At 35.6% G+C, this 24,566-nt stretch overlaps 1 protein-coding gene across 5 annotated transcripts in view; it reads right to left on the bottom strand.

Annotated features, from left to right (window-relative positions):
- Nucleotides 1-24,566, bottom strand: part of EMCN (endomucin) — a 140,211-nt gene that overhangs the window by 75,429 nt on the left and 40,216 nt on the right. For all 5 annotated transcript variants that reach the window (XR_009353030.1, XR_009353032.1, XM_059172238.1 and 2 more), the window contains 2 exons: nt 19,793-19,870; nt 9,466-9,576 (listed from right to left, as the gene is read on the bottom strand). Coding sequence is in view for 3 of the 5 variants with exons in the window: in XM_059172238.1 (XP_059028221.1) it covers nt 9,466-9,576; nt 19,793-19,870 (189 nt within the window). In the remaining 2 variants the exon portion in view is untranslated. The remainder of the gene's footprint in view (nt 1-9,465; nt 9,577-19,792; nt 19,871-24,566) is intronic.

Genomic DNA, 24,566 nt, shown 5'->3' with positions numbered 1-24,566 from the left:
AGTCATTTGCAGTTATTCCTCAGGTTTACTTATAATATTCATAATGCACATGTTTTGAGAAAAGTCCAAACTCTGATCTGTAGTGAAATGAGTAAAGTAAGATAGCAAATGAATATAGGGCATTCTGTTAAGCTATTCTCAAACTTAGATATTTAGTAAAGACCAAAACCTTAGTCAAGGTGGTTGGTGACTTAAAATCTGTGAGTCGAGTTTGATTTAAAATATGATATGGAAGTCTTATGAAATGGAAATGAACTTCAAAATGTCTAAACTTTCATTCACCTTAATCCAAAGCTAAACTTTACTCAATTAGCTTTTAAAACAGAAAGCTTTTAAAACGGCAATATTTTACTTAAAAGATCTTACAAAGTATATTGTGTTTCTAGCTATAAATGCATATATCACTGTGTAGAGTTATCTATCGAAAATGTCATTAACAGGCAAGGAGAAAGAATATACATATGGCCATTCCCATATATATTCCATATATAATTCTTTATTGATTTGCCTAAAAATAATTTCCTATGAAAATTCAATCTTCCTTTTTTTTTTTTTTTTAAGACTTTATTTATCTGTCAGAGAACTGCACAAGCAGGGGGAGCAGCAGGCAGAAAAAGAAGCAGGCTTCCCACTGAGCAAGGAGCCCGACACTAGACTTGATCCCAGGACTCTAGGATCATGACCCGAGCTGAAAGCAGACACTTAACCAACTGAGCCACCCAGGCATCCCTCAGGTTTTCCTTATCATTCACATGTATACCTCATTGGCTGACTCATTATAACTGTCTAAGAGTTGGCTGACCCTCAACAGCATAGGTTTGAACTGTGTGCTCCTACTTAAACATGGATTTTTTCGATGTATTACTGTACTATAAATGTATTTTCTCTTCCTTATGATTTCCTTAATAACATTTTCTCTTCTCTAGCTTACTTTATTGTCAGGATACAGTATGTGATGCATACGGCACAGAAACGTGTTATTTGTTTATGTTACTGGTAAGGTCAACAGAAAGCTAATAGTAATTAACGCTTTGGGAAGTCAAAAGTTCTATGTGTATTTTCTACTATTCAGGGGGTCAGCGCCACTAACACCCATGTTGGTCAAGGGTCAACGTATATTTCTGGTTTGGCTAAACTGTGACTTGTGTGTGACTAAGACTGTGTTACCCTGATAATTCCTCTTGTATCTGCCCGCATGAAATGATACAAATGAATTAAATATCACATAAGAAATGTTCTGACAAGTTCCAAAATAAGTGGCATAGGTAAATGGTGCGATTCACAAAAGAAATAATGAGGCTGAATGATCTGGTAAATGACTGTTTCCCAAAGGCTGAGGTGCATAGCATTGTATGAGACGTTCCATATGGCAGTACTGGAAAGCGACATTAAATAAGATTGAAACATTCAGCGAGAACGTTATTTGCTTTTCAGCCTTCGTTCAGTTTATTTGGTTATTTCAATGAAGAACTTTCAAAATCACAATTTAAAGCAAATGTGTCATTAATATCTAATGTGCTTATCTCGATTTATTTTTTTATTTATTTATTTATTTTTTTTTTTAATGAGCAAGCCTCAAACTAAAAGCCTTTGGCAAGCAACAAAATCTAGCTATAATTTAATTATATTTTGTTTATATCAGTGATTTTATAGCTCCTGTTGATGCCTAGTGAAACAGTTTTTCATTTATGATGGTTTTCTTTTAAAAGTGCATCCGTTGAAAGAAAGCACTAAATAAATAATAGTGCCGACGGTTTACGTATCTCGTGACACTCATAAAGTTGTGGGAAATACTGAGGCAAAATCTTGTAGAGGCCTTTGATGGATGTGTAGAATTGGAAGAAGCAGTTGGAGGAAAGAAGAGGGGAAGAAAGAATAGGATCATGCAAACGAGGAGGGCAGGATGAGCAAAACCACAGTCAAGAATAAATCTGGCCTGGTGGGCGGCAGCAAGAGAATCACCTTTCTTAGAATCACAGGCTTATGTTCAGGGAGCCAGCCAGTCAGCCAATTTGTGTTATAATTATTGAACAGTTACTTGTCAAGCATATGATACACCCAATTAAAAGCAAGTTGTTTTCTACTACCTTTAGATACTTTATGTAAAATAGTCGTAATGAGGACAAGTGAAGAGTTTATAGGGCTCGTGGCAAGAAAAACAGCATTTGAATTTCATCCTTTTAGTTTAACTCTAGCCAAGTCATTTAGTCTTTCTGAACCGGTTTCCTTGTTTGTGAAACTGATGTCAAATACCAACCTTGCCTGGCTTGTATGAGGATTGTTATTAATGATATAATAGCTAATGTTTGTTGTGTTTACTTGCTAGACACAGTTCTAAGCTTTGTCTACTTTATCTCTTTTACCCTTTTTAAAGATTTTATTTATTTATTTGACAGAGAGAGAGAACACAAGTAGAGAGAGTGGCAGGCAGAGAGAGAGGGAGAAGTAGGCTCTCTGCTGAGTAGGGAGCCTGATGCGGGGCTGGATCCTAGGACCTTGGGATCATGACCTGATTTGAAGGCAGACACTCAACCAACTGAGCCACCCAGGTGCCCCATCTCTTTTATTCCTAACAATAATCCCATAAGGTTATAATCTTTTTTTTTTTACAGATGAGGGAACTGATGCCCGGAGAAGTTAAGTAGCTTACCAAAGGCCATGGGACAAATAAATGGTTGTGCTATTATTTGAACCTAAGCAATCCTGCTTCAGAATCATGCTTCATAGTCAATAAACCAACTTCCTCTTGGTGTGATTGAAGTGCCTAATTTTTATTTCAAGAAGGCAGTGTGCCTTCTACTGGGTATTTACCCTATAAATACAAATGTAGTGATCCAAAGGTGCACATGCACCTGAATATTTATAGTAGCAAAACCAAAGTATGGAAAGAGCCTAGATGTCCATCAACAGATGACTAGGTAAAGAAGATGTGGTCTATATGTACAATGGAATATTATGCAGCCATCAAAAGAAATGAAATCTAGCCATATGCAATGACATGGATGGAAGTAGAGGGTATTATGCTGAGTGAAATAAGTCAATCAGAAAAAGACAATTATCATATGATCTCCCTGATATGAAGAATTTGAGAAACAAGACAGAGGATCATAGGGGAAGGGAGGGAAAAATGAAACAAGACAAAACCAGAGAGGGAGACAAACCAAAAGAAACTCTTAATCTCAGGAAACACCCTGAAGGTTGCTGGAGGGGGGAGGGCTGGGAGGAGTGGGGTGGCTGGGTCATGGACATTGGGGACGGTATGTGCTATGGTGAACACTGTGAATTGTGTAAGACTGATGGATCACAGACCTGTACCCCTGAAACAAATAATACATTATATATTATTAATAAAAAAAAAAAAAAAGGTTGTGGGCTTTAAAAAGCAAGGCTTAGGCATAAGCTGTTCTCATGTTTAGCCACCAATGTATCTAAAATATCTATTTGGTTATTGAACAGTTATCTGTGGTTTTCATGTAAAAATAAATTCCATATTGTACTTGAATAAGTTATGCAAGAAGAATATATATTTGATAAACGAGTTACTATATATAAATGTTATTAACTCTTACTTAATAACCTACTGATGACTTATAGATATAACTCATTTCCACTTGACAAAAGCCAGGCTTTCCCTTCAGATTTTAAGTCAGGAATATTATATATGCTGATGTAGCAAAAAATCTGGCTGGGCAAAACCCTTAGAGGTATTCCCTCCAAATCCTTGCTCAGTAAAGTAATGTATTGGCATAGCGCCCATTTCAATGAACCTTCTACCTATCATCGTATTCCACTTTCTTTCCTCAGCCAAGTGAGAATTCACTGGAGAGAAAAAGAGCCATCATCCTCCCTTCCCCCCTGCCTCTGACCATGTGTACCACGCCTGCTTTCAAATCTGGTTACGGATATCTGAATCATTAAATCACCAGCAAGAAAATCACCCATTGGCCCTCTCCTCTCCATCTTCCTCTTACTTTTCTCTTCTGTCCTCAGAAACCAACAGGATGTGCTGGCATGGGAAATGAACAAAAAGAGTCAGAGAGGGCGTCACATTTTCAAGCCCTTAGCAGAAATAAAGAGCTCAGGAAGAGGGCAAGTTTTGTACTTGCACAACAGAGCTTTACATGTGATCCCGCCATAGGGTAGCTGTTGGGGAGTAGGGACTGTTGTGATTGACATTTCCTTTGAATCCCCCCTCAATGCCCAACAAGGTACTCCTGTAGATAGACAATGACAAATGCATGGACAACAGAATCTAGGTGTGGCAAAGGTAGTTCAAGATCTGATCTGGGTGCCTGGGTGGCTCAGTTGGTTAAGTGATTGCATTTGGCTCAGGTCATAATCCTGGAGTCCTAGGATTGAGTCCCACAATGGGCTCCCAGATCAGCAGGGAGTCTGCCTCTCCTTCTGACCCTCCCCCCGCTCTCTCTCTCTCTCTCAAAAATAAATAAATAAATAAATAAATAAATAAATAAAATCTTTAAGAAAAAAAGATCTTCTCCAGAGTAGGTTAAATGGAGATTCCCTGTCCCTAAAACATGTCTACCCAGAACCTGTAAATATGACCTTAATGGAATGGATCTTTGTTGTTGTAATGAAGTTAAGGATCTTGGTAATTCCAGGTATCTGTGTAAGAACAGAATGCACATTGCTGCTATAAACATTGGGGTACTGGATGTGGTACAAAAGCAATGAATACTGTTACGCTAAAAAGAAATTAAAAAAAAAAAAAAAGAACAGAATGCACAGACAGAAGAGAGACAGAGGGGAAGTCCATGGAAGACAAAGAGAAAAAGGTCATGTAAAGGCAGAGTCTGAGATTATAGGGGTGCATCTACAAGCCAAGGAATGCAAAAGATTGCTGGCCATTCCCAGAAGCAAAGAGGCATTCCAGGCACACAGATGCCCTCCAAAAGCCTTGAAATGAATACACTAATCTATTAATTCATTCAATAGGCCCTCATTTATTTAACTGTAAAGTCATCTTAAAAGTTCTAGGATTCTGGGAACATGGCTTCTCTGGCAGAATAAAATAGTTAAACAGAAATACACAGAAATTTAAGAGAATGGAAAATGAAGGGCACCTGGCTGCAACAGTCAGTTAGGTGTCCTGCTCTTGGTTTTTTTGGCTTGGGTCATGATCTTAGTGTCTTGGGATCGAGCCCCAAGTCAGGCCCCATGCTTAGCATGGAGTCTACTTGAGATTCTCTCTCTCCCTCTCCTTCTAGTCCTCCTTCTAGTGCTCTCTCTCTCTCTCTAAAATAAATAAATAGATCTCTATAAAAGATAATGGGAAATGATTAGAGAGAAATGCTTTGAGGACATGCTTGCTTTTGATCTATACCCTTCCTTTCTAGGGAGTAAAGCAATAAACCTCATTAACTCTACTCTAAATCAAATTTGCACTTGAGATGAAATACCCACAACACTTTTAGTCACTATTCAAGGGCCCATTGCCATGTGTTTAAGGGAGAGATGAAGATTCAGCTGTTCAACCTTCCCCACGATCACTTTGTTTTCTTTCTGTCTCTCTGTCTTGGCTTCGCTACTTCTGAATGCTTATGTGTGTGTTGGGTGGAGATGGAAAGGGAACATTGCTCTACTAACCGGGAATCTGGGTTAGCTCCTGGTTTCATCGGGCACAAATGGAAATGTGTGCCAAGTCATTATATCAAGTGGATTCCATACGAAGCAGCATGAACCTTAAGGAACCAGAGAGATCCAGGAAGGAATGGCTTTTATAACAACATATCTGAAGGACTTAGTATAGAACTGGTTAATCAAATGGCAAGTGCAAAGGGTAGCAGTAAATACTCTTATTGCATTATCTTGCTTTCTGGGGTGCCTTAATTTCAAGAAATGGCTTTGTAGGTGTATTTAAAACCACTTCAAACTGTGTTTAGAAGCTAAATAAATACAATAGTCCCCAGAACACAGATGCAGTGGGCATTTTAATACATAAATCAAAGGAAAATTAGGAGTCCTAATGGACTCCTGGGGCTGACCACACATTTCTGTATAAGTGCTAATTTTAATAAACCATGGTCCCTGAATAACATTCCTAATCAGTCACTTAGTGAGTGGGTATTAGTGCAGAATGCAAATTATTTGAGTTTAACCTTCAACTGCTATACATGCTTCAGTTGCATATTTACTTTTAACTTTGTTTATAAGCAGGACAATCATGGTATGAAATGGATAGGGTTTTAGTCTGCTAAAGATGTCTTTCAAACATATTTTGCCTAAAAATATTCTACTTATCAGAAGCCAAAACACTCCCACAAGGAAATGTCCTACATCTGAAGGAGAAAAGACCCTGCTCTTCAAATTTCTCTATTTGGTGATCTTCTCTTTAAATAAAATCACTAGTTTACAGTTGTGAAACTGTAAACTAGGTATGAAATTAGATTCCTTCTATGTAATCTTCTTTAGGTTCTGCTCAAGAGAATTACAATAAAATATGGGGAAATGGATGCTCCATGAGTGTCTCTAGATGAAAGTAGGCCTAGAACATCAGCAGTTCCCATCTGCCATCTCCTTCTACTCTAAAGGTCTCCCAAGAAAAGACCTGGGGACTGGAAGTCATTGATAGCTCCTCCTTATTGAGGACTGTGGATATGCCAAGAATGCCTCTGTTGTTTATAATGGACGGTATATGATAAGGCTGTTATGGCAGATGACTAGCTTTTCTAGTCAGGATATATTTGGACTAAAAGTACTGAGTACTTCATATCATTAAGGTCAGGATTTAGGAAGTGCTTATAGTGATGATATGCGTAGCTGGAGCTAGAAAGTTGTCTGTGCTCAGGGGATCTCTAGGCCCTACTGCTCTCTCTCTCATGAATAGCTTCATCTTGCTCATGGGATCTCTTCATCTCCTTGCATTCGTTCTCTCCATTCTTCCCATCAATTTTACTTCCTCCTAACATCTGTTCGCTCGTGCCACAGGTATGCCCAGGAGTCACCATGGCTGTCTCAGCCTCATTCTACTGAAACCTTGCTGCTTCAGGTTTCACAGCTAATCACCCTTTTGTTTGTTTGGGTTTCCTAGTTCATATTACACAGAAAGGAAATTTGATTGGCCTAGCTTAATCTCTTTCTTTTTGTATTTAAACCAAGCTTTATAAAGAAATTCACAACAAAATGTACTCATTTTAAGTATACAAGTCAATAATTTTTGGTAAATTTATAGAATTGTACAACCATCACTATAAGCCAGTTTTAGAGCATTTTTAACACAAAAAACTCCAGGGGGACTTGCTGCAGTTAATCCCTGGTTCCACCTCCAGCTTTAGACAACTACTTATATGGTTTCTATCCCTAGAATGTCCCTTCAGGATATTTCATTTAAATGGAATCATAAAATATGTGATGTTTTGTCAAAGTCTTCTTTCACTGAGCATAATGGTTTTGGGCTTTATAGTGTTATAACCTGGATCACTAATTTGTCCCTTTAAATTGCTGAATAGTAGTCCATTGTAAGGGTAACCTATGTTTTATAATATTCCAAATCCATTTCAGATGGAAAATCCCATGGAATATTCCACCTCAACAGTGAATGGGCATTTGGATTGTTCCCAGTGTGACTCCAATGAATAACGTTACTGTGAATATCATTTCACAAACACCTGTCTTGATTACTATAGCTTTAAAGTAAGTTTTGAAGTTGGCTTATGCAACTTTGTTCTCCTTTGACAAAACTGTCTTGACTATTTGAAGTTTTTTTTCATTTTCATGTATTATTTAGGATCAGCTTATCAATTTCTAATGATTTGTTATGATTCTGTGACACTGATAGGGATTCAATTTAATATATAAATCAATTATTTATCAACTTGGGGAGAATTGCCATCTTAAAATATTGAGTCTTTCAATTCATGAATATGTAGTGTCTCTCCATTTATTGAGATATTTAATGTCCCACAGAAATATTTTATAGTTCTGTATGCAAATCTTATACTTTGACTATTAATATCTTCCTAAATATTTTATCCTTTCTGATACTTTTGTAGATATCACTATTCATTTAATTTTATTTTTGGATTGTCATTGTTAACATACAGAAATATGATTTATTTTTTAATATCATATAGCTTATGATAGGAAATACTCTATTAGTTCTACAGTTTTACTGTTGATTTTTTAATTTCCTGCATAAAGATGTAGTCTGCTAAGAAAAACTATTCTGTTTTTTCATTTCTGCATGAATGAATCTCTGTATTTACCTACTACCTCTCATCACCTTATTGTACTATCTAGAACCTTCGGTTATAATTTTGAATAGAAGTGGTGAGAATGGACATCCTTGCTGTGTTCAAGATCTTAAGAGGAGAAAAGCATGAAATATTTAACTATTAAGAATGATGCTTACCATACATTTTTCGTAGATGTCCTTTTCAATTTGAGTACGTTACATTTTATTTCTAGTTTATTGAGATTTCTAATTAAAAGTGGGTGTTAAATTTTGTCAAATGCTTTTTCTGCATCTACTGATTTTACTAATATAGTGCATTGCTGTCCTTGATTTTAATTTATTAAAACAGTCATACATTTCTGGATAGATTTCACTTGTTTATTTTTCTGTCCCTTTTTTATATGTGTCAAAGTTAGTTTGGTAAGGATAGTTGCATCAATGTTCACGAAGGATAATGGTTTATAGTTTTCTTTACTTGCTTTTTCTTTTCATTTTTTTCCTAGCTTTGGTACCCAGATAATGTTGGTCTCAAATAATGACTTATGTGGTTTTCCCTCCTCCTCTTCCTGAAAGGGTTTGAGAAGAACTGGTATCATTTCTTTTGAAAATATGTAGAGAATATATAGATATTGAAGCCATCCTGCTGGAAATTTTCTTTGTGGAACCATTAAAAATTTCTAATGCAATGTAATATCTTGATTATTTTTATATCTTTTTAGACTACCTATCTTCCTGAGTCAGTTTAAGCAATTTGTTTCTTTCTAAGAATTTTCCCACTTCGGGGTGCCTGGGTGACTCAGTGGGTTAAAGCCTCTGCCTTTGGCTTAGGTCATGATCCCAGGGTCCTGAGATCAAGCCCCACACTGGGCTCTCTGCTCAGTGGGGAGCCTGCTTTCGCCTCTCTCTCTGCCTGCCTCTCTGCCTACTTGTGATCTCTGTCTGCCAAATAAATAAATCTTAAAACAAAAAAAGAGAATTCTCCCATTTCATGAAAGTTTTCTAATTTGTTGCCAAGCTCACTTGTTGTGTTAGGTGATATCATAGATTACTGCTTGGCCCTGAATTGATCTTTCCTGGCACCCACCCGTTTGTGGCTATGGAGGGATAAAGTTTCATGGTACAAAGCTAAGTTGCCAAAAGGTTGTCCTGTTCAACAGAGACTAGAGAAGACACATTGGGCATGGTTCTTTGGTAGCTATGGGCTGGAAAACATTCCCAGTTTAATTCTATCCACCACATAAGTTAAACATTTCAGCATAACTTTTTATACTTACTCTTGTGTTGGGAACTTTGTAATGTTGAAGAAACATTTGAAAGTGGAATCTCTGTCACTGTTGCATTTGTGACAGTTACCTCAATCTTCGTGATGACACTGGTTGTGGCTCCTAATTATGTAAAAACAAAAAGTAGCCATCAGGGGTGTAACCAATAAATAGACAGTCTTATTATCTTATTAGTACTAATATTAACATCCAATTATGACTTGAATATTAGTTACTGAAAGTTTTCTGATCAAATTTTAGAAATCCAACATTTTGATACTTAATTTTTAGTGATCCGGTTAATTTTGCTAAGAAAACAAGGCATATTTGACTCTTTTATATGTCTACTATAGTTTATCTTATTTGGGCAGACAGTAATCCTCTTAATTAAGTAGTAATTGTGATCATAATTTTATATATAAGACTCAGAAGACTTAATTTCTCCATTGTCACATAACTTGTAATAGGAGAGAGCTAGGATCTGAATCTAAGCCTTTCTTTTTTTTTTTTTTTTTTTTTTTTTTTTAAAGATTTTATTTATTTATTTGACAGAGAGAAATCACAAGCAGATGGAGAGGCAGACAGAGAGAGAGAGGGAAGCAGGCTCCCTGCTGAGCAGAGAGCCCGATGCGGGACTCGATCCCAGGACCCTGAGATCATGACCTGAGCCGAAGGCAGCGGCTTAACCCACTGAGCCACCCAGGCGCCCTGAATCTAAGCCTTTCTGATGCAAAAGTTAATTGATCACTCAGCTACCCTAGAAAGGGGGTGGTAAGGAAGTGGTAGTAGTTGAAGATGGGACCATGTTTCCATGCTGTCTTGGAAGAAATTTTCAGGTAGGGGGAATAGACAGCAGAAAAGGGATAATTGGAATTCCTTAAAATAAACTTTTAATTATACTTAGTTCATTTTTTGAGGGGGGGAGGAAAACTAACAACAAAAATAACCTGAGATTATGAAATAACACTGGAATAAGATTATTTGAAACAATTTATATTTGCACAAATATTAGAAAAATGATTAATGTTTTTCACTCTTTCCGAAGTCTAATGTGGAGATCATTGGTTAGTGAAGAAAAGACAGGCATGCTGGGTACTGCATGCTTAATGTTAACTACATATGATGCTGGGTGGAGATGGGAAGAAGCCAGTTTACTAGATATCTGTCTCACAATAGGCAGAAAGACTGAACTGCTGGTGTTTTCCAGAAGTGCCAATCAGCTTCCATTCTACGACAACAAGCATCTATACTGTAACGCAAATTCTTAGTGCAATTAAGAGATTGATGCCAGAGAAACTGAGAGTTTGCAAGAAGACCTCAGAGACAGTAGGTAAATATGTCTTTACACAAAAAGCCTTCAGGAATTGATATGCCAGCAAAATATAAATAATATAAATATAATATAAATATAAACTCAAATGTAGGCTATAGCATTAACACTGTATATGAGAAAGAAAGAATTGAAATAAGCAAAACTTTCAATGCATCTTTTTAAAAAGATTTTATTTATTTATTTCACAGGAGAGAGATCACAAGTAGGCAGAGAGGCAGGCACAGAGAAAGGGGGAAACAAGCTCCTTACTGAGCAGAGAGCCCGATGCAGGATTAGATCCCAGGACCCTGAAATCATGACCTGAGCCGAAGACAGACACTTCATTGACTGAGCCACCCAGGCACCCCTGCATGCATGTTAAAGTAATAAATTGAGAGAGAAATATTTGAGAAAATAAAGAAATATCTTATCATAGCAGACAGTGATGCTCGTGATAACATGGAAGTATAAAATATCACCCAAAAGGTAGAAGCTCAACATTTGAGGATCAAGGGACATGTAGGGATAAAGATTTTGCTCCAAGAACATACTCTTAGAAAACGTTGGAACAGGATTTCCTTTTTAGAAATTTTTGGTGGAGAATTCTTCTGCTGTGAAAACCATGGAAAAGATATCCTGATGGCCCAAAGGATTCCCTAGCATGAGACAGACTTAATGGTCTTGGACATGGAAAAGAGAATTTATATTTAAGAAAGATGTGGGAAACTGGAAGATTAGAAAAATACAAAGAAGAGAGTGGAATAATGGAATAACTGGGGATACAATGCCAAAGAGTTCCCTTCAAGAATTGCCTATTATTGATGTGGAATATACTTCACAAATGAGGGTAAAATGAGAGCTCTTAGTCAACTCAGGACAGACTGTCAATTTCACAGTGTCCTGCAGGCAATGGAAGGAATCCTGAATGATTTATATTTTTAAATATACATGCATGGTGGACCTAAAACAAACAAGGAAAGATATAGAGACAAATGTTGCCATAGCCATAAATTTTGAAATTTTACTAGTATACTGAAGTGTTTCAAATCCTAGATTCAAGAGAGAAGAAAATGGGTGATGTACATTTATTAAGATATGAAGATCCAATCTTGTATTAATGTTTTGTTTTAAAAATTTTCCCAATTGTACTTTGGGTTCACACTTAATAGATTCTGGACTCCTTCCAGGAAGCGATTGACATTTCAGAAAAATAGAACCAATCTTAAAGTTGTTCTTTTTAAACTTACGTGGTTTGCTTTCTTTCAGTTTTTCTGTCTGGCCATTTCGCCCCAGATAACACTACATATCTGCTTTAGTCTACAAGTGCAAATTGAACTATAAGCCTATAAATATAATATTATATTAGGTTTGACAAACATTATTTTTTTGAGAAATACTAATTTAAATTGTGACATCAAAATAGTATTGACTTTACTTTTAGGACTTGTGTTTTTGAAGTTCATGTCCTTTAAGTTCTTGGAACTTTGGTAAAGATAGAGTGAACTGAAGACAAAATATAAGAATTTTAAAACCAGATTTGACTTGGGATAAGAAGAGTCTAATACATGAGATGCTTGGAAAACCTCATCAATACCAGAGTATGAGAGCAAAGAAGACAACTTCACTGCATCCATATTCTTAAGTGAAAACCATTGGCGGGAACTGAGCAGAATGAATGGGAGAGAAGGGCTGTTTTATAATTGCTTTGGAATTATTATTATTATTTTTTTTGGAATTATTGATGTGAGATTCATTTTGTATATTTCATGACATTAAATTTTGGGGAGAAAGCAATAAATGTGGGTATTACTTATATTAGGAACATAGATGTGTTTATAACAGATTGACAATTGATTTGAGAGGGTTTATGGAGTTAAATTGTGCAAGGCATGGGATTAAGCAGTTTTATTCCTTTGGAATTATGTAATTTGAATTACAGTATTGTTTTATCTAAAGCACATAAGCAAAAGCTGCTTGTGTGGTCACTTTGTCTTTAGAAATAGAATACAGGGTAAGTGACTTTTTTTTACAAAGTTAGCATTTACTAAAGCATATGCTAAAAATACTATTACTGTGGTCTGTTAAATTGGTTTTATGTTTAAGGAAAGACATTTTGTAGTCAAATTAATTGGAGCTGCATAGATTGTAAAAAGGCTAAATGGATGTTTTTGTGATAGGATTATTAATATAAAAAGAAATGTTATTGTGTATTGTGGAACCCCAAGAAGGTAGTCTTTTTTTTTTTTTTTTAAGATTTTATTTATTTATTTGACAGACATAGTTCACAAGTAGGCAGAGAGGCAGGCAGAGAGGGAGAGAGAAGGAAGCAGGCTCACCACCAAGCAGAGAGCTCGACGCGGGGCTCGATCCCAGGACCCTGAGATCTTGACCTGAGTCGAAGGCACAGGCTTTACACCACTGAGCCACCCGGGTGCCCCGAGGGTAGTCTTTTTTAAAGCAATTGTCCAAGGACCTCCATTTCCAAGGATCATTTTATGGACTAGTGCTCCATAGAAATTTTGTATCTATGGCAACATGGAATACAACTTAATTAATGTTTTGATTCATTTAAGTGACTTCTGGGAGTAATAGTAAAGAGCCACTCATGGAAAGATTGTGAGAAGCCTAAGTACTTACTTATGCCAATGGGCTTACAGAGATGCATCAAAGCAGTGCAAGAACTGAAAAATGATCCTTCTTAAAATTTGTTCAGATTTTCTGATCTTTTTATAAAAAATAAAAAAAAAAAAAAAAAAATTTTCTTCAGATTTTCCGATCTTTTTTTTTTTTTTGGAGTAAAGAGTAATACATCAGAATGTTAATAAATTCAAATGTTAAGCACAGGAGCAAAAAAAGTGAAAGGGTGTAGGCCAATCGCCTGAAAAACTTAAGGAGAATTCAGAACTGTGGCTCTTCCAACTCAGATAATGAACAAGGCTACAATGGAGCTCCAGAGATCCTGAAGAAAACAAAATGGTGATGGTGGAGGACAGTCTGGGTGAAGTAGGACTATAGATACAAAGAGAAGGGAGTTTTATTTCTATGTGAATTTTGTATTTCCTTTTCCTTTTCCATATCATTTAGATAGTGGGTTAAGGTAGAATGAAGGACCCCTTGAAATTGTGCATTTACCAATATTCTCCCTTTTGCTAGACTGACTGGGATCTGGTTATAACCCCAGGGCAAAGGAGCCAGAGCAGACTACCAAGAGCTCCCTGACACTTTGGCTTTGGCTAACAGGGTGTCTAAGTGTCTTCAGATCTATCCATTTTCTAACTCAGTTTATCAAGTCAAGTTCATATAAAAATTTGGGACTGATTCCAGGCCAGGTACAAAGTTTTACCTGTATTTACAGTGACTCTTTGCTTATGTACCCCAGAAATCAAGTGATTTGCAGTGGTTTGGTGACCTCAGAGGGATGTGGTGATTTGGGATTCTTTTTAAGTCCTTGTTCTTCCTTAGAGAGTTCATTAATAAGTAAATATTGACTTTCCACTTAAAAAAAAATCTATTTTAAGAGTGTTTTGGAGCCAGACCAAATACTGGTAGAGTTGTCTCCTTTATTTTCTTAGGTCTACCAATCCTATTTGTCTACATGTTTTTACACATCAGTGAATAACTGGCCACAGTGCTTATGGGGATCTTAAAAGCTTTGGGAACATTTGAGCTGCCCCTTTTGAAAACTATAGTTCATGACAACCACCATGGGGTTACTCCCACGTCAGGTAATGGGCAAAAAAGAATTGTTTGTTTGTTTTCTGGATGTAGAATGCACATTACTTTTTAAAATTTTACTGTGAATGGCATTTAAATAACATAATAGTACCTTATTTAAGCAAGTTTAAACTGCACTACTGAAGCCTTAAGGGCTCAAGTGTGGAAGCCTCAAAGACTACTTTTAGCAATAAGAGAGAGAAGCGGATAGAAGTCCACCCTGCCCACATGCACGCACCACCACCACATTGCTTCAAATAAGTAATACTTACATATTCCATACATATATGTAATTTTATATGGAAATGTATTTTCCAATTAAAAGAATTCAGGTCACAATTGTCTTACTTTATAAGGAGGGTCATAAAATGTTAACCTTGCCATCCACACTAAAAGTAAAATGAAGAAGGCAGAATAGGAAGAAATAATGTTAGGTTTGAAATTGCAAATTGTTACTATGAATTACCATGAATTTTTTGCTTCTTTTGTTAAGTCATTTAGCCTCTCTGAAACCCAGTTTTTCCATCTTCAAAGAATAATTTAAAAATAAACTTTAAAAATGATAACACATTTCTTAAAATAAGAGCCAAATGCACTATTATAAAAATAGTGCATAAAAATAGTACTTTGAGAAAAATCGCAAAGCATTTGCAAGTTATGCTTATTATGCTCTGCCTAACAGAGGCAAGGATATCTCCAATATACTGTTGAATAGTCTCTATATCATTTTTTAAAATTTTATTTCTTTTCAGTGTTCCAGAATTCATTTTTTATGCACCACACCCACTGCTCCATGCAATATGTGCCCTCCATAATCATTTATTTTTAAAATTACATTAAATTAAAATTTAAAATTGTATGCTTAAGGGTGGTAACTTCTGGAAGGTAGTAAATACACTGAAGAGGAAAGAATTTTTTAAATGCAATAGGTAGAAATTTACAAACATGTATAAATTTAAAAATAAACTTAATAACCAATGGTCCAAGGAATAAATAACAAGGGATATTAGGAAATACTTTGAGATGAACAAACATGGAAATGCAATCTACCAAAATTTATGGGATGTAACAAAAATGGAACTGAGGGAAACTTGTGGGTGTAAACATACAGTTTATAAGGGAAGAAAGATCTCATATTAATATCCCAGTGTGCCAACTTAAAAATTTAGTAAGAGAGAACTAACCCCAAAGCCAACAGAAAGAAAAGGAAATAATAAAGACTAGAAAGAAAAATAAAATAGGTAAGAAGAAAGCAATAGAGAAATTAATAAAATAAAAAGTTACTTCTTTGACAAGATTGACAAAATTGACAAACCCTTAGACAGACAAAGAAAAAAGAGGGAGGACTCAAATTACTAAATCATGAATGAAAGTGAACACATTTCTATCATCCTTACAGTAGTAAGCGGGGTTATAAGGCAATACAATAAATAATTGTATGTTAACCAATTATATAACCTATATGAAATGAGAAAATTCTCAGGAAATCACCAGCTGTAGCCAAAATTGAGTCAAGAAGAAATAGAAAATCTGAATAGAACTATAATGAGCAAAGAGATTGACTTAGTAATCAGAGAAACACACACACACACATACACACAATGAAAAATCCAGGACCAGATGGCTTCGCTGGTAAAATCTACCACACATTTAAAAAATAATTATGATCTATTCTTCATAAACTCTTCCAAAAATTAGTAAAGGAAGAAACTTCCTAATTTGTCCTAGGAAGCTAGTCTTACTCTGATACCAAAATTAGGCAAAAACATCACACACTTATTTCTCTTATGAATATAGACACAAACATTCTGAACAAAATAATACAGATCAAATCCAGAAACATATAAAGAACATTATATGCCATGGCAAAGTAAGATTTATCTCAAAAATGCAAGGTTATTTCAACATATAGAAATCAATGTAATATGTCTTATTAATAAAATAAGGGATAAAAAACCACACAGCAGTCTCAATATGCTGAGAAAAGGCATATGGAAATATCTAACACCTTTGCATGATAAAAACATTTAACAACCTAGTAACAGAAGAGGACTTTCTCAACCTGATAAAGGGCACATTTGAAAAATGCACAATAACATCATACTTTAATGGTGAGAGAATGAAAGTATTCCTTTATAATTAGGAGCAAAACAAGGAAATTTTCTCTTATCACTTCTATTCAGTGCTGTACTGGAGGTTTTAGCAAGAGCAAAATGGCAAGAAAATTTTTAAAAATCATCTAAAAAAATAAAAAACAAAAAGCATCTAGATTGAAAAGGGAGAAGTTAAACTATATATATTTGCAAATAAATCTTATATACAGAAAATACAAAGGAACACACATACACGCATAGATGCACACAACACACAAATACAAATTAGACCAAATAAATGGATTCGACAAGATGGCAAGGTACAATATCAATATATGATGATAAATTGTATTTCTATACAGTAGCAATGAACAATCCAAAAACAAAATTAAGAAAATGATTTCACTTACAGTAGCATGAAATGGATAAAATATTAGGAATAAATTGGACAAAAATGCAAGTCTTCTACACTGAAAACTACAAACATTATAAAAAAAAGTTAAAGAAGACCTAAAATGAACAGAAAGTTGTCCTACATTCATGGATTAGAATATTTAAGATCATTAAGATGGCAATACTCTCAACTTGGTCTGCAGATGTGATGCCGTCCTTATCACAATCCCAGTTGTTATTTTGCAGAAATTGTCAAGTTGATCCTAAATTTCCTATGAAAACACAAGTGAGCCAGGGTAGTGAAAAAATCTTGAAAAACAAGAGAAAAGTTGGAGGACTCACATTTCCTGATTTTAAAACTTAATACAAATGGTAATTCAGAGTGTATGATTCTTTTTTTTTTTTTTTTTTATGATTCTTGCATAAAAATAGATACAGAGATAAATGGAATATATTTGAGTCCGGGGGGGGGGGGGAGAACCTCATACATTTATGGCCACCTACACAATTTAAACAGGGAAAGAATAGTTTTTTCAACAAAAGGTGTTAGGACAACTAGATAATTATACACAGAAGAGTGAAACTGGACATCTAACTCACACCATAAACAAAAATGAAAGACTTACATAGAAAAGCTAATACTATACAATTCTTAGAAGAGACCACTGGCATAAATCTTTGTGACCTTGAGGGCATGTGCACCCAAATGTTTATAGCAGCAATGTCCACAATAGTCAAACTATGGAAAGAATCTAGATGTCCATCAACAGATGAATGGATAAAGAAGATGTGGTAGATATATACAATCGAATACTATGCAGCCATCAAAAGAAATGAAATCTTGCCATTTGTGATGATGTGGATGGAACTAGAGGGTATTATGCTTAGCAAAATAAGTCAATTGGAGAAAGACAACTATCATATAATCTCCCTGATATGAGGAAGTGGAGATGCAACGTGGGAAGTTTGGGGGGTAGGAAAAGAATAAATGAAACAAGATGGGATGGGGGGGGTGGAGACAAACCATGAGAGACTCTTAATCTCACAGAACAAACTGAGGGTTGCTGGGGGGAGGGGGATTGGGAGAGGGTGGTGAGGTTATGGACATTGTGGGGGTGTGTGCTGTGGTGAGTGCTGTGAAGTGTGTAAACCTGGCGATTCACAGACCTGTACCCTTGGGGCTAAAATTACATTATATGTTTACAAAAAAAAAAAATTCAGAAATTAAAAAAAATCTTTGTGACCTTGAGTTGAGCATGGTTTCTTAGATTTTACCCCATTGACTGAAGGAAACCAGAATGTTACCCTGAAATATCTTTGACATAAAAATTATTTTGACTGCAGCCAATTAAGAGGCAGCCAACACAGGAAAAGCTTTTCTGCTTAAGGGCAGGATATAAATTCTCCTTTTACTGGAGACAGACTCTTACTAGCCCAGAGAAGAAACTAGCGGACTCCGCAAGCAAAACTTACTCCATTCGTTTTCCTTCCAGATATTTTCCTTCAATTTGTTTCCTGCCCTTGGAAGCCTAAACTACTTTCTTTTGTCCAGTCATTTTTCTACAAACTTACTGTTCTTTGTTCTAGATGTTATATAAGCCAAAATTCTAAACCACTGCTTTGAGTTAATCTTTGTTTTAGGTTTCTCATGTGTTGTGCACTGCCCATGTTAATAAGCTGTTTTTTGTTAATCTGTCTTCTTGTTAGTGTCCCAGATGAAAACCTAAAATGGGTAGAGGTAAAGTTTTGCCTTCTCTACATGAAAGATAAAAAAATAGATATATTTTGCTTCATTAGAATTAGAGATTATAGTGTTTTAAAAGTTACCATCAAGAAAATGGGAAGACAATCTATAGAATGGGAGAAAATATTTGCAAAATATCTGTCTAATAAGGCTCTTGGCTCCAAAATATATTTAAAAAAATATTTACAATCCAATGATAAAAGACAACCCAATTTTTTAAAAATGGAAAGAATTAAATAGACAGTTTTCCAAAGAAAATATACAATTGTCAACAAGTACATGAAAAGATGCTTGGTAGCATTCGTCATTAGGGAAATGTAAGTCAAAACCACAATGATACCACTTCATGCCCACTAGAATGACTATGATGAAAAGGATAGATAGCAACAAGTAGGGATTGTAATTAGGACAATTTATATCCTCTGACTTTTCTGGTGAGAATGTAAATAGTGCAGCTGCTTGGGAAATCAGTTCCTCAAAAAGTTAAACATAGGGTTACCATGTGCCTCAGCAATTCCACATTAAGATACGTATCACAAAAGAAAGGCCACATAAAAACTTGTATAAGAATCTTCATAGCAGCATTTTTTGTAACAGCTGAAAAGTAGAAACAACTAAAATGTCCATCAACTAAAAAAATAAACAAAATGTGGTACATCCAAACCATGAAATACTATTCACTCATAAAAATAAATGAACTACAGATAAATGCTGGAGCGTGGCTGAACCTAAGAACATTCTGCTATGTGAAAGTCGGATACAAAAGATCATATGCAATATGATCCTATTTATGTGGGTTTTTTTTTTTTTTTTTTTACATGAAATTTCTAAAATAGGCAGAGGGACCGAGAGTAGGTTAGTGGTCCCTGGAAGTGGGGAAAGGAGTAAATGGGAAGTGATTAGTAACAGATACAGGGTTTTTTTTTGGAGTGATGAAAATGTTCGAGAATTAGATAGTGTGACGGTTGCATAATCTTGTTGATATACTGAAAATCACTGCGTTGTCCATTCCTGAAGAGTGATTATGATGGCATATGAATTACATACATAAAAGAAAAATGACTGCAAATGATCATTACTCACCTCCACTTATAAGTGTTGCCGTTAACGAAGAATGTGTTGGCTGCAAAGATGTACTTGAGAGTTTCTCTCTGGTTGCTCCTAGTTTGATAAGATAGATGACATTATTATTAATCATAATTTCATCTCACCTGCCAAAGAATAAATGTCAGTCAAATCTGGAGGTAAACTAGAATCTCTCTACAGTGGTACTGTCAGCTTTTGTCGATCTTTAAGTTTTTCATTTCCTATCTCCTTTAGTGTAAAGTAAGGAACATAAGTACTGAATGCTTGGGTGACCCAAGGAAAACACACACACACACACACACACACACACACATACATTTTTTTTTTCTACAATAGGACCCCAAAACAAATTTTCACTGCAAATTTTTACTTGGGTATCTTTAAACATGCAAAAAATATATATTGCAAAAATACATGATTTAAAATTGTTATTTTTCCCAAGAGAAAAATAACCTGGTCAATAGGACCTTCCCCCCCAGAATTCCATTTCATTTTGTTGATTTGATTATGACCCTGCAACTTCCAAAATTACATAAATTATAAAGGAACTTGCAAATTCTTGTAATTAGATAATTTTTTCATTTATGAAACATACACTGAGTTCCCAGTCTGTGCAAGACCATTTTCTAGACTCTTGAGGGCAGTGTCAAACTCTTGGTCATCTTTGTAATCTGAGTAGTATCGAGGCATTCCTGGCATACGATAGGCATGTAATAAATGTTGTTTTCAATAAGCAGGGACTCATGTAGAACATGGGAACCAAGAAAAGACAAAGATTTGCTTTATGTAGTGAATACAACTTACAAATATGATAGCCCTACTAGTCAACATTCCCTTCTTAAAACACTTTAGGATATCCTTTTGTGATTAGGGCATAGGTTCTATTTTTATTGTATGACATATATAAAATCCTGGTTCTTAAAGGAATGCATGCTATATTGGGGGAGAAACAATTTGGCTCTGCACAGTTTAATACTTTAAAACCCCTCCAGAAAAAAGTTTTCAAAGGTAATCTGGCTGGATCTGTCTAACAGAAGAAACTAAGGAATCACAAGGAAGTTAAGATCTTTGAAAGGTCACTGGGGACAATTGTCTCCAAGCGGATGGTGGAGGTGTTCTCCTCTGCTCCTCTCTCCTCACTTCTTATTAGAGGAGATAGGTTATTATAGAAATGGAAAGTGGCTGTAACATGCAGATACTGGGAATTATAATATGTGGAGAGTGCTGAAGCACTTAAGACATTCTCAAAGTCTTCTCTACCCAATATGGGGTTATATTTTAAAAGAAGAAACCAACAAAGGACACATTATTCCTAAAAGCTAGGTTTGAGATTTTTGCATTGCCCAATCACAGGGATGCCATCTTTCTTTTTTAGAGAGAGAAAGAGAAAGAGAGAGTGGAAGCACACAAGCTGGGGGAAAGGCAGAGGGAAAGGGAGAGAGAGAGAATTCCAATCCCATTCTCCATGCTCAGTGCAGAGCTCAAGATTAGCTCAATAATTGAGCATGACCCTGAGATCATGACCTGAGCCCAAATCAAGAGTTAGGTGCTTAACTGGTTGATCCACCCAGGTGTTCCCAGAATGCCATCTTAAGGTGAAGATGCAATGATATAAATCAACTGTCCTTTCCAGCCAGATGTGGTGAATTTGTTTTCATTTCAGCACTACTCTTGGCATTCTTGGTACCAAGAACAGGCTAAATTGATTTTTTATAATTACCTTGCTTCATATGTTTCACTGGGATATGTCTCCTATTTCACTAAAAATTTCAAAAATAGGAATGATTACAGGAAACAATCAGGATACATATAACAATAATCATGAATATAAATAGAAAAAGTATAAGTGTGTGCAGTTCTTGAATTTCTGAAGCCCTTAACCCTTTCCTTTTATAGCTACCCTGACTTCATGTTTGACAGAGGAAAGAGAGGTGACAAATTTGAGCTTTGGCCCGAGCATCAGCCCAAATCTATTTGGTTTCAATATCAGTCTTGGTCTTTGGAAAACTGAAGAGCTGAATGGCTATCCATTTCTGGAGATCCTGAACTTTGTGAACAGTGAACCTGTAATCATGAACATGATCATTTGTATCTAATCAATGTTACTCTATCTATAACAGAAACAGAACACAATTATTTTAGATTTATATTTAATGTATGAATATTCACTTTCCAATATGGATAAGCATTCTACGTGTAACTTACAATAAGATTCTTATGTGCTAAGTATATTGAAATTCTGAGGTATAAATGCATCCTTATTAGTGCAAAAGTAAAATGTACTAATACTAATTAATGAGGATTGTGATTTCTGTTAATTTTATGTGCAATGATTAAGAACTTATTCTAGTTAATAAAAGAAATAGATTGAATTTAATATGAACAATAAGATAATACTATAGCCATATGTATTTAGGGATATTATATAATCTTGTTTATAAAAGACTATAGATGTTTATGGATATTTATAAAAGATTAAGATATTTATAGAAGATTAAGTCATTAAAATATCATAATTGTACTCTATTAAATTTTTAGTAAACTATCATCCATAATATTTTCCAAAATAATCTTTTGGACCTTGGTTTAGTTCCATTTAGGACATCAGGGTTTCAAGAAATTGCCTAATTTATAAACATTTTATATCTTATGAGTATAAACTAAAAGCAAAAAGCCAACTTGATAATTTCAAAACTCCGTGAAAATGAAAACCCAAAAAATATTGTACAAAGATACCCCAGGGAAGTCATTTTCTTTCTTTTTTTTTTTAAGATTTTATTTATTTACTTGACAGACAGAGATCACAAGCAGGCAGAGAGGCAGGCAGAGAGATAGAGGAGGAAGCAGGCTCCCCACCGAGCAGAGGGCCAGACTGGACGTGGGGCTCGATCCCAGGACCCTGGGACCATGACCTGAGCCAAAGGCAGAGGCTTTAACCCACTGAGCCACCCAGGTGCCCCAGTAAGTCATTTTCAATTCAAACTTACTAAGGTATATAAAGACAGTGAAAAAAAGAAGAAAGATATGGAGAAAATGTGGTACCCAAACCTATTTTCTCACTAATAAGAGAAAATTTATAAGACTGCCTTTTAAAAGTCCCTTCTTTGCAGTTTTATCTTAGTTTCCAGAAACGAAGTCCATTGTAAACATCACCGTGACTGGCATCCTATATGGAAGAGATGGCCAAAAACAATGGGCTCCTCTATTGACCTCAGCAGACACTGAATATCTATTTAGTATCAGAAATGTGAAATATCAGGGCTGACAAATTAATTCAGCTAATCCAAAAGAGTTTTATTATTAAAAAGTTTAAAAATCAAGCTGAATAATAATTGTTTTAAGAATGATATTTCAGGTTATTTTTCTCTCTGAGAAGTTTATCGCATGGGGCACCCGAGTGGGTCCATTGGTTAGGCATCTGCCTTCGGCTCAGGTCATGATCCCAGAGTCCTTCATTGGGCTCTCTACTCATTGGGGTGTCTGCTTCTCCCTCTCCTTCTGCCTCCTGTTCTGTCTTCTTGTGTTTTTTTTCCTCTCTCTCTCTCTCTGTCAAATAAATAAAATCTTTAAAAATAAAATATTTATTAAAAAATTAATCTCATGATGATGGACATTCAGTGTCTGCCAAGTGTTGATATTAACTCTGGCCACTTGGCCTTTGAACAAAATGGGCAGAGAACTTGGTACATAGCTAGGAAGAGATCAGGTCCCTTCTCTCTTATTGGGTAAACCTCTGAATGTGAAACCTACTCCAAGCAAAGCTGTCAGTCACTTCTGCCACTGTTGATACATTGCTACAAAAAGAGTTCTCATCTCAGTAGCACATTTTCCACTTTTCTGATGATGGAATTTCTGCCATTGTCGAGAAAAAGGAAATTTACGTGCTTTAGATAGACATAAGCACTATTAAATCAAGTATCTTTTGACTTCAGAATAAGAACATCTGGTTGGAAAGACAAAAGAAAAATAAAGATGTTTTCCATGTTTTTTGTTGTGGTTGTTGTTTTGTTTTTGTTTTTGTTTTTGTTTTTTTTGCAAATACTTTTATTTTGTCTAATGACCATGATTTCTGGGACACCAGTGTCGTTCAGTCAGTTAAGCCTCCAACTCTTGATTTTGGCTCAGGTCATGATTTCAAGGTCATGAGGTCCAGCCCTGCATAGAGTTCAGTAGGGAGTCTGCTGGAGTTTCTCTCCCTCTCCTTCTGCCTCTCCTGCTGCCCTCTCTTTCTCTCAAATAAATAAATAAATATTTTTTTAAAAAATCACTTGACAACCAAATAAAAATGGAGAAACAGAAAAAGGAAAAGGAAGGAAGGAAGGGAACAAGGGAGGGAGGGAGGAGAAAGAAAACGAAAAATAAAGCAAATATGGTAAAATTTTGATAATTATTAATTCTGGGAGATGGGCATATTGGGGATTAATTATAGTGCTCTATTGTGGGTACATCTGGACATTTTTGTCATAAAAAGTAAAGCTTCACTGGCCTATTACAATTTGTATAATTGAATGTGAGTAATTTAAAACTCATCTGGGAGAACTTTTAAAGAACACAGACTGGAGATTAGTTTTTGTTAACTGGTTTATATAAGACAGTGAAGTGCCCAGAAAAGAAATTTAGAAGAAGCTATGTGTGTGTGTGTGTGTGTGTGTGTGTGTTCTCTGATTTCAAGTGTTTTCCGAAGCGACTTGTTTCAGATAAGGGGCTTCAGTGACCCACTTTAGGAGGCACCAGTGTAAAGTTGTTAGGGTTATCTCTTCAGTTTATATGA

Source organism: Mustela lutreola, chromosome 1, assembly GCF_030435805.1.
Source record: "Mustela lutreola isolate mMusLut2 chromosome 1, mMusLut2.pri, whole genome shotgun sequence".
Lineage (NCBI taxonomy): Eukaryota > Metazoa > Chordata > Mammalia > Carnivora > Mustelidae > Mustela > Mustela lutreola.
Note: the sequence above shows the minus strand (reverse complement) of the source record. Positions and strands in the feature narration are given on the sequence as shown.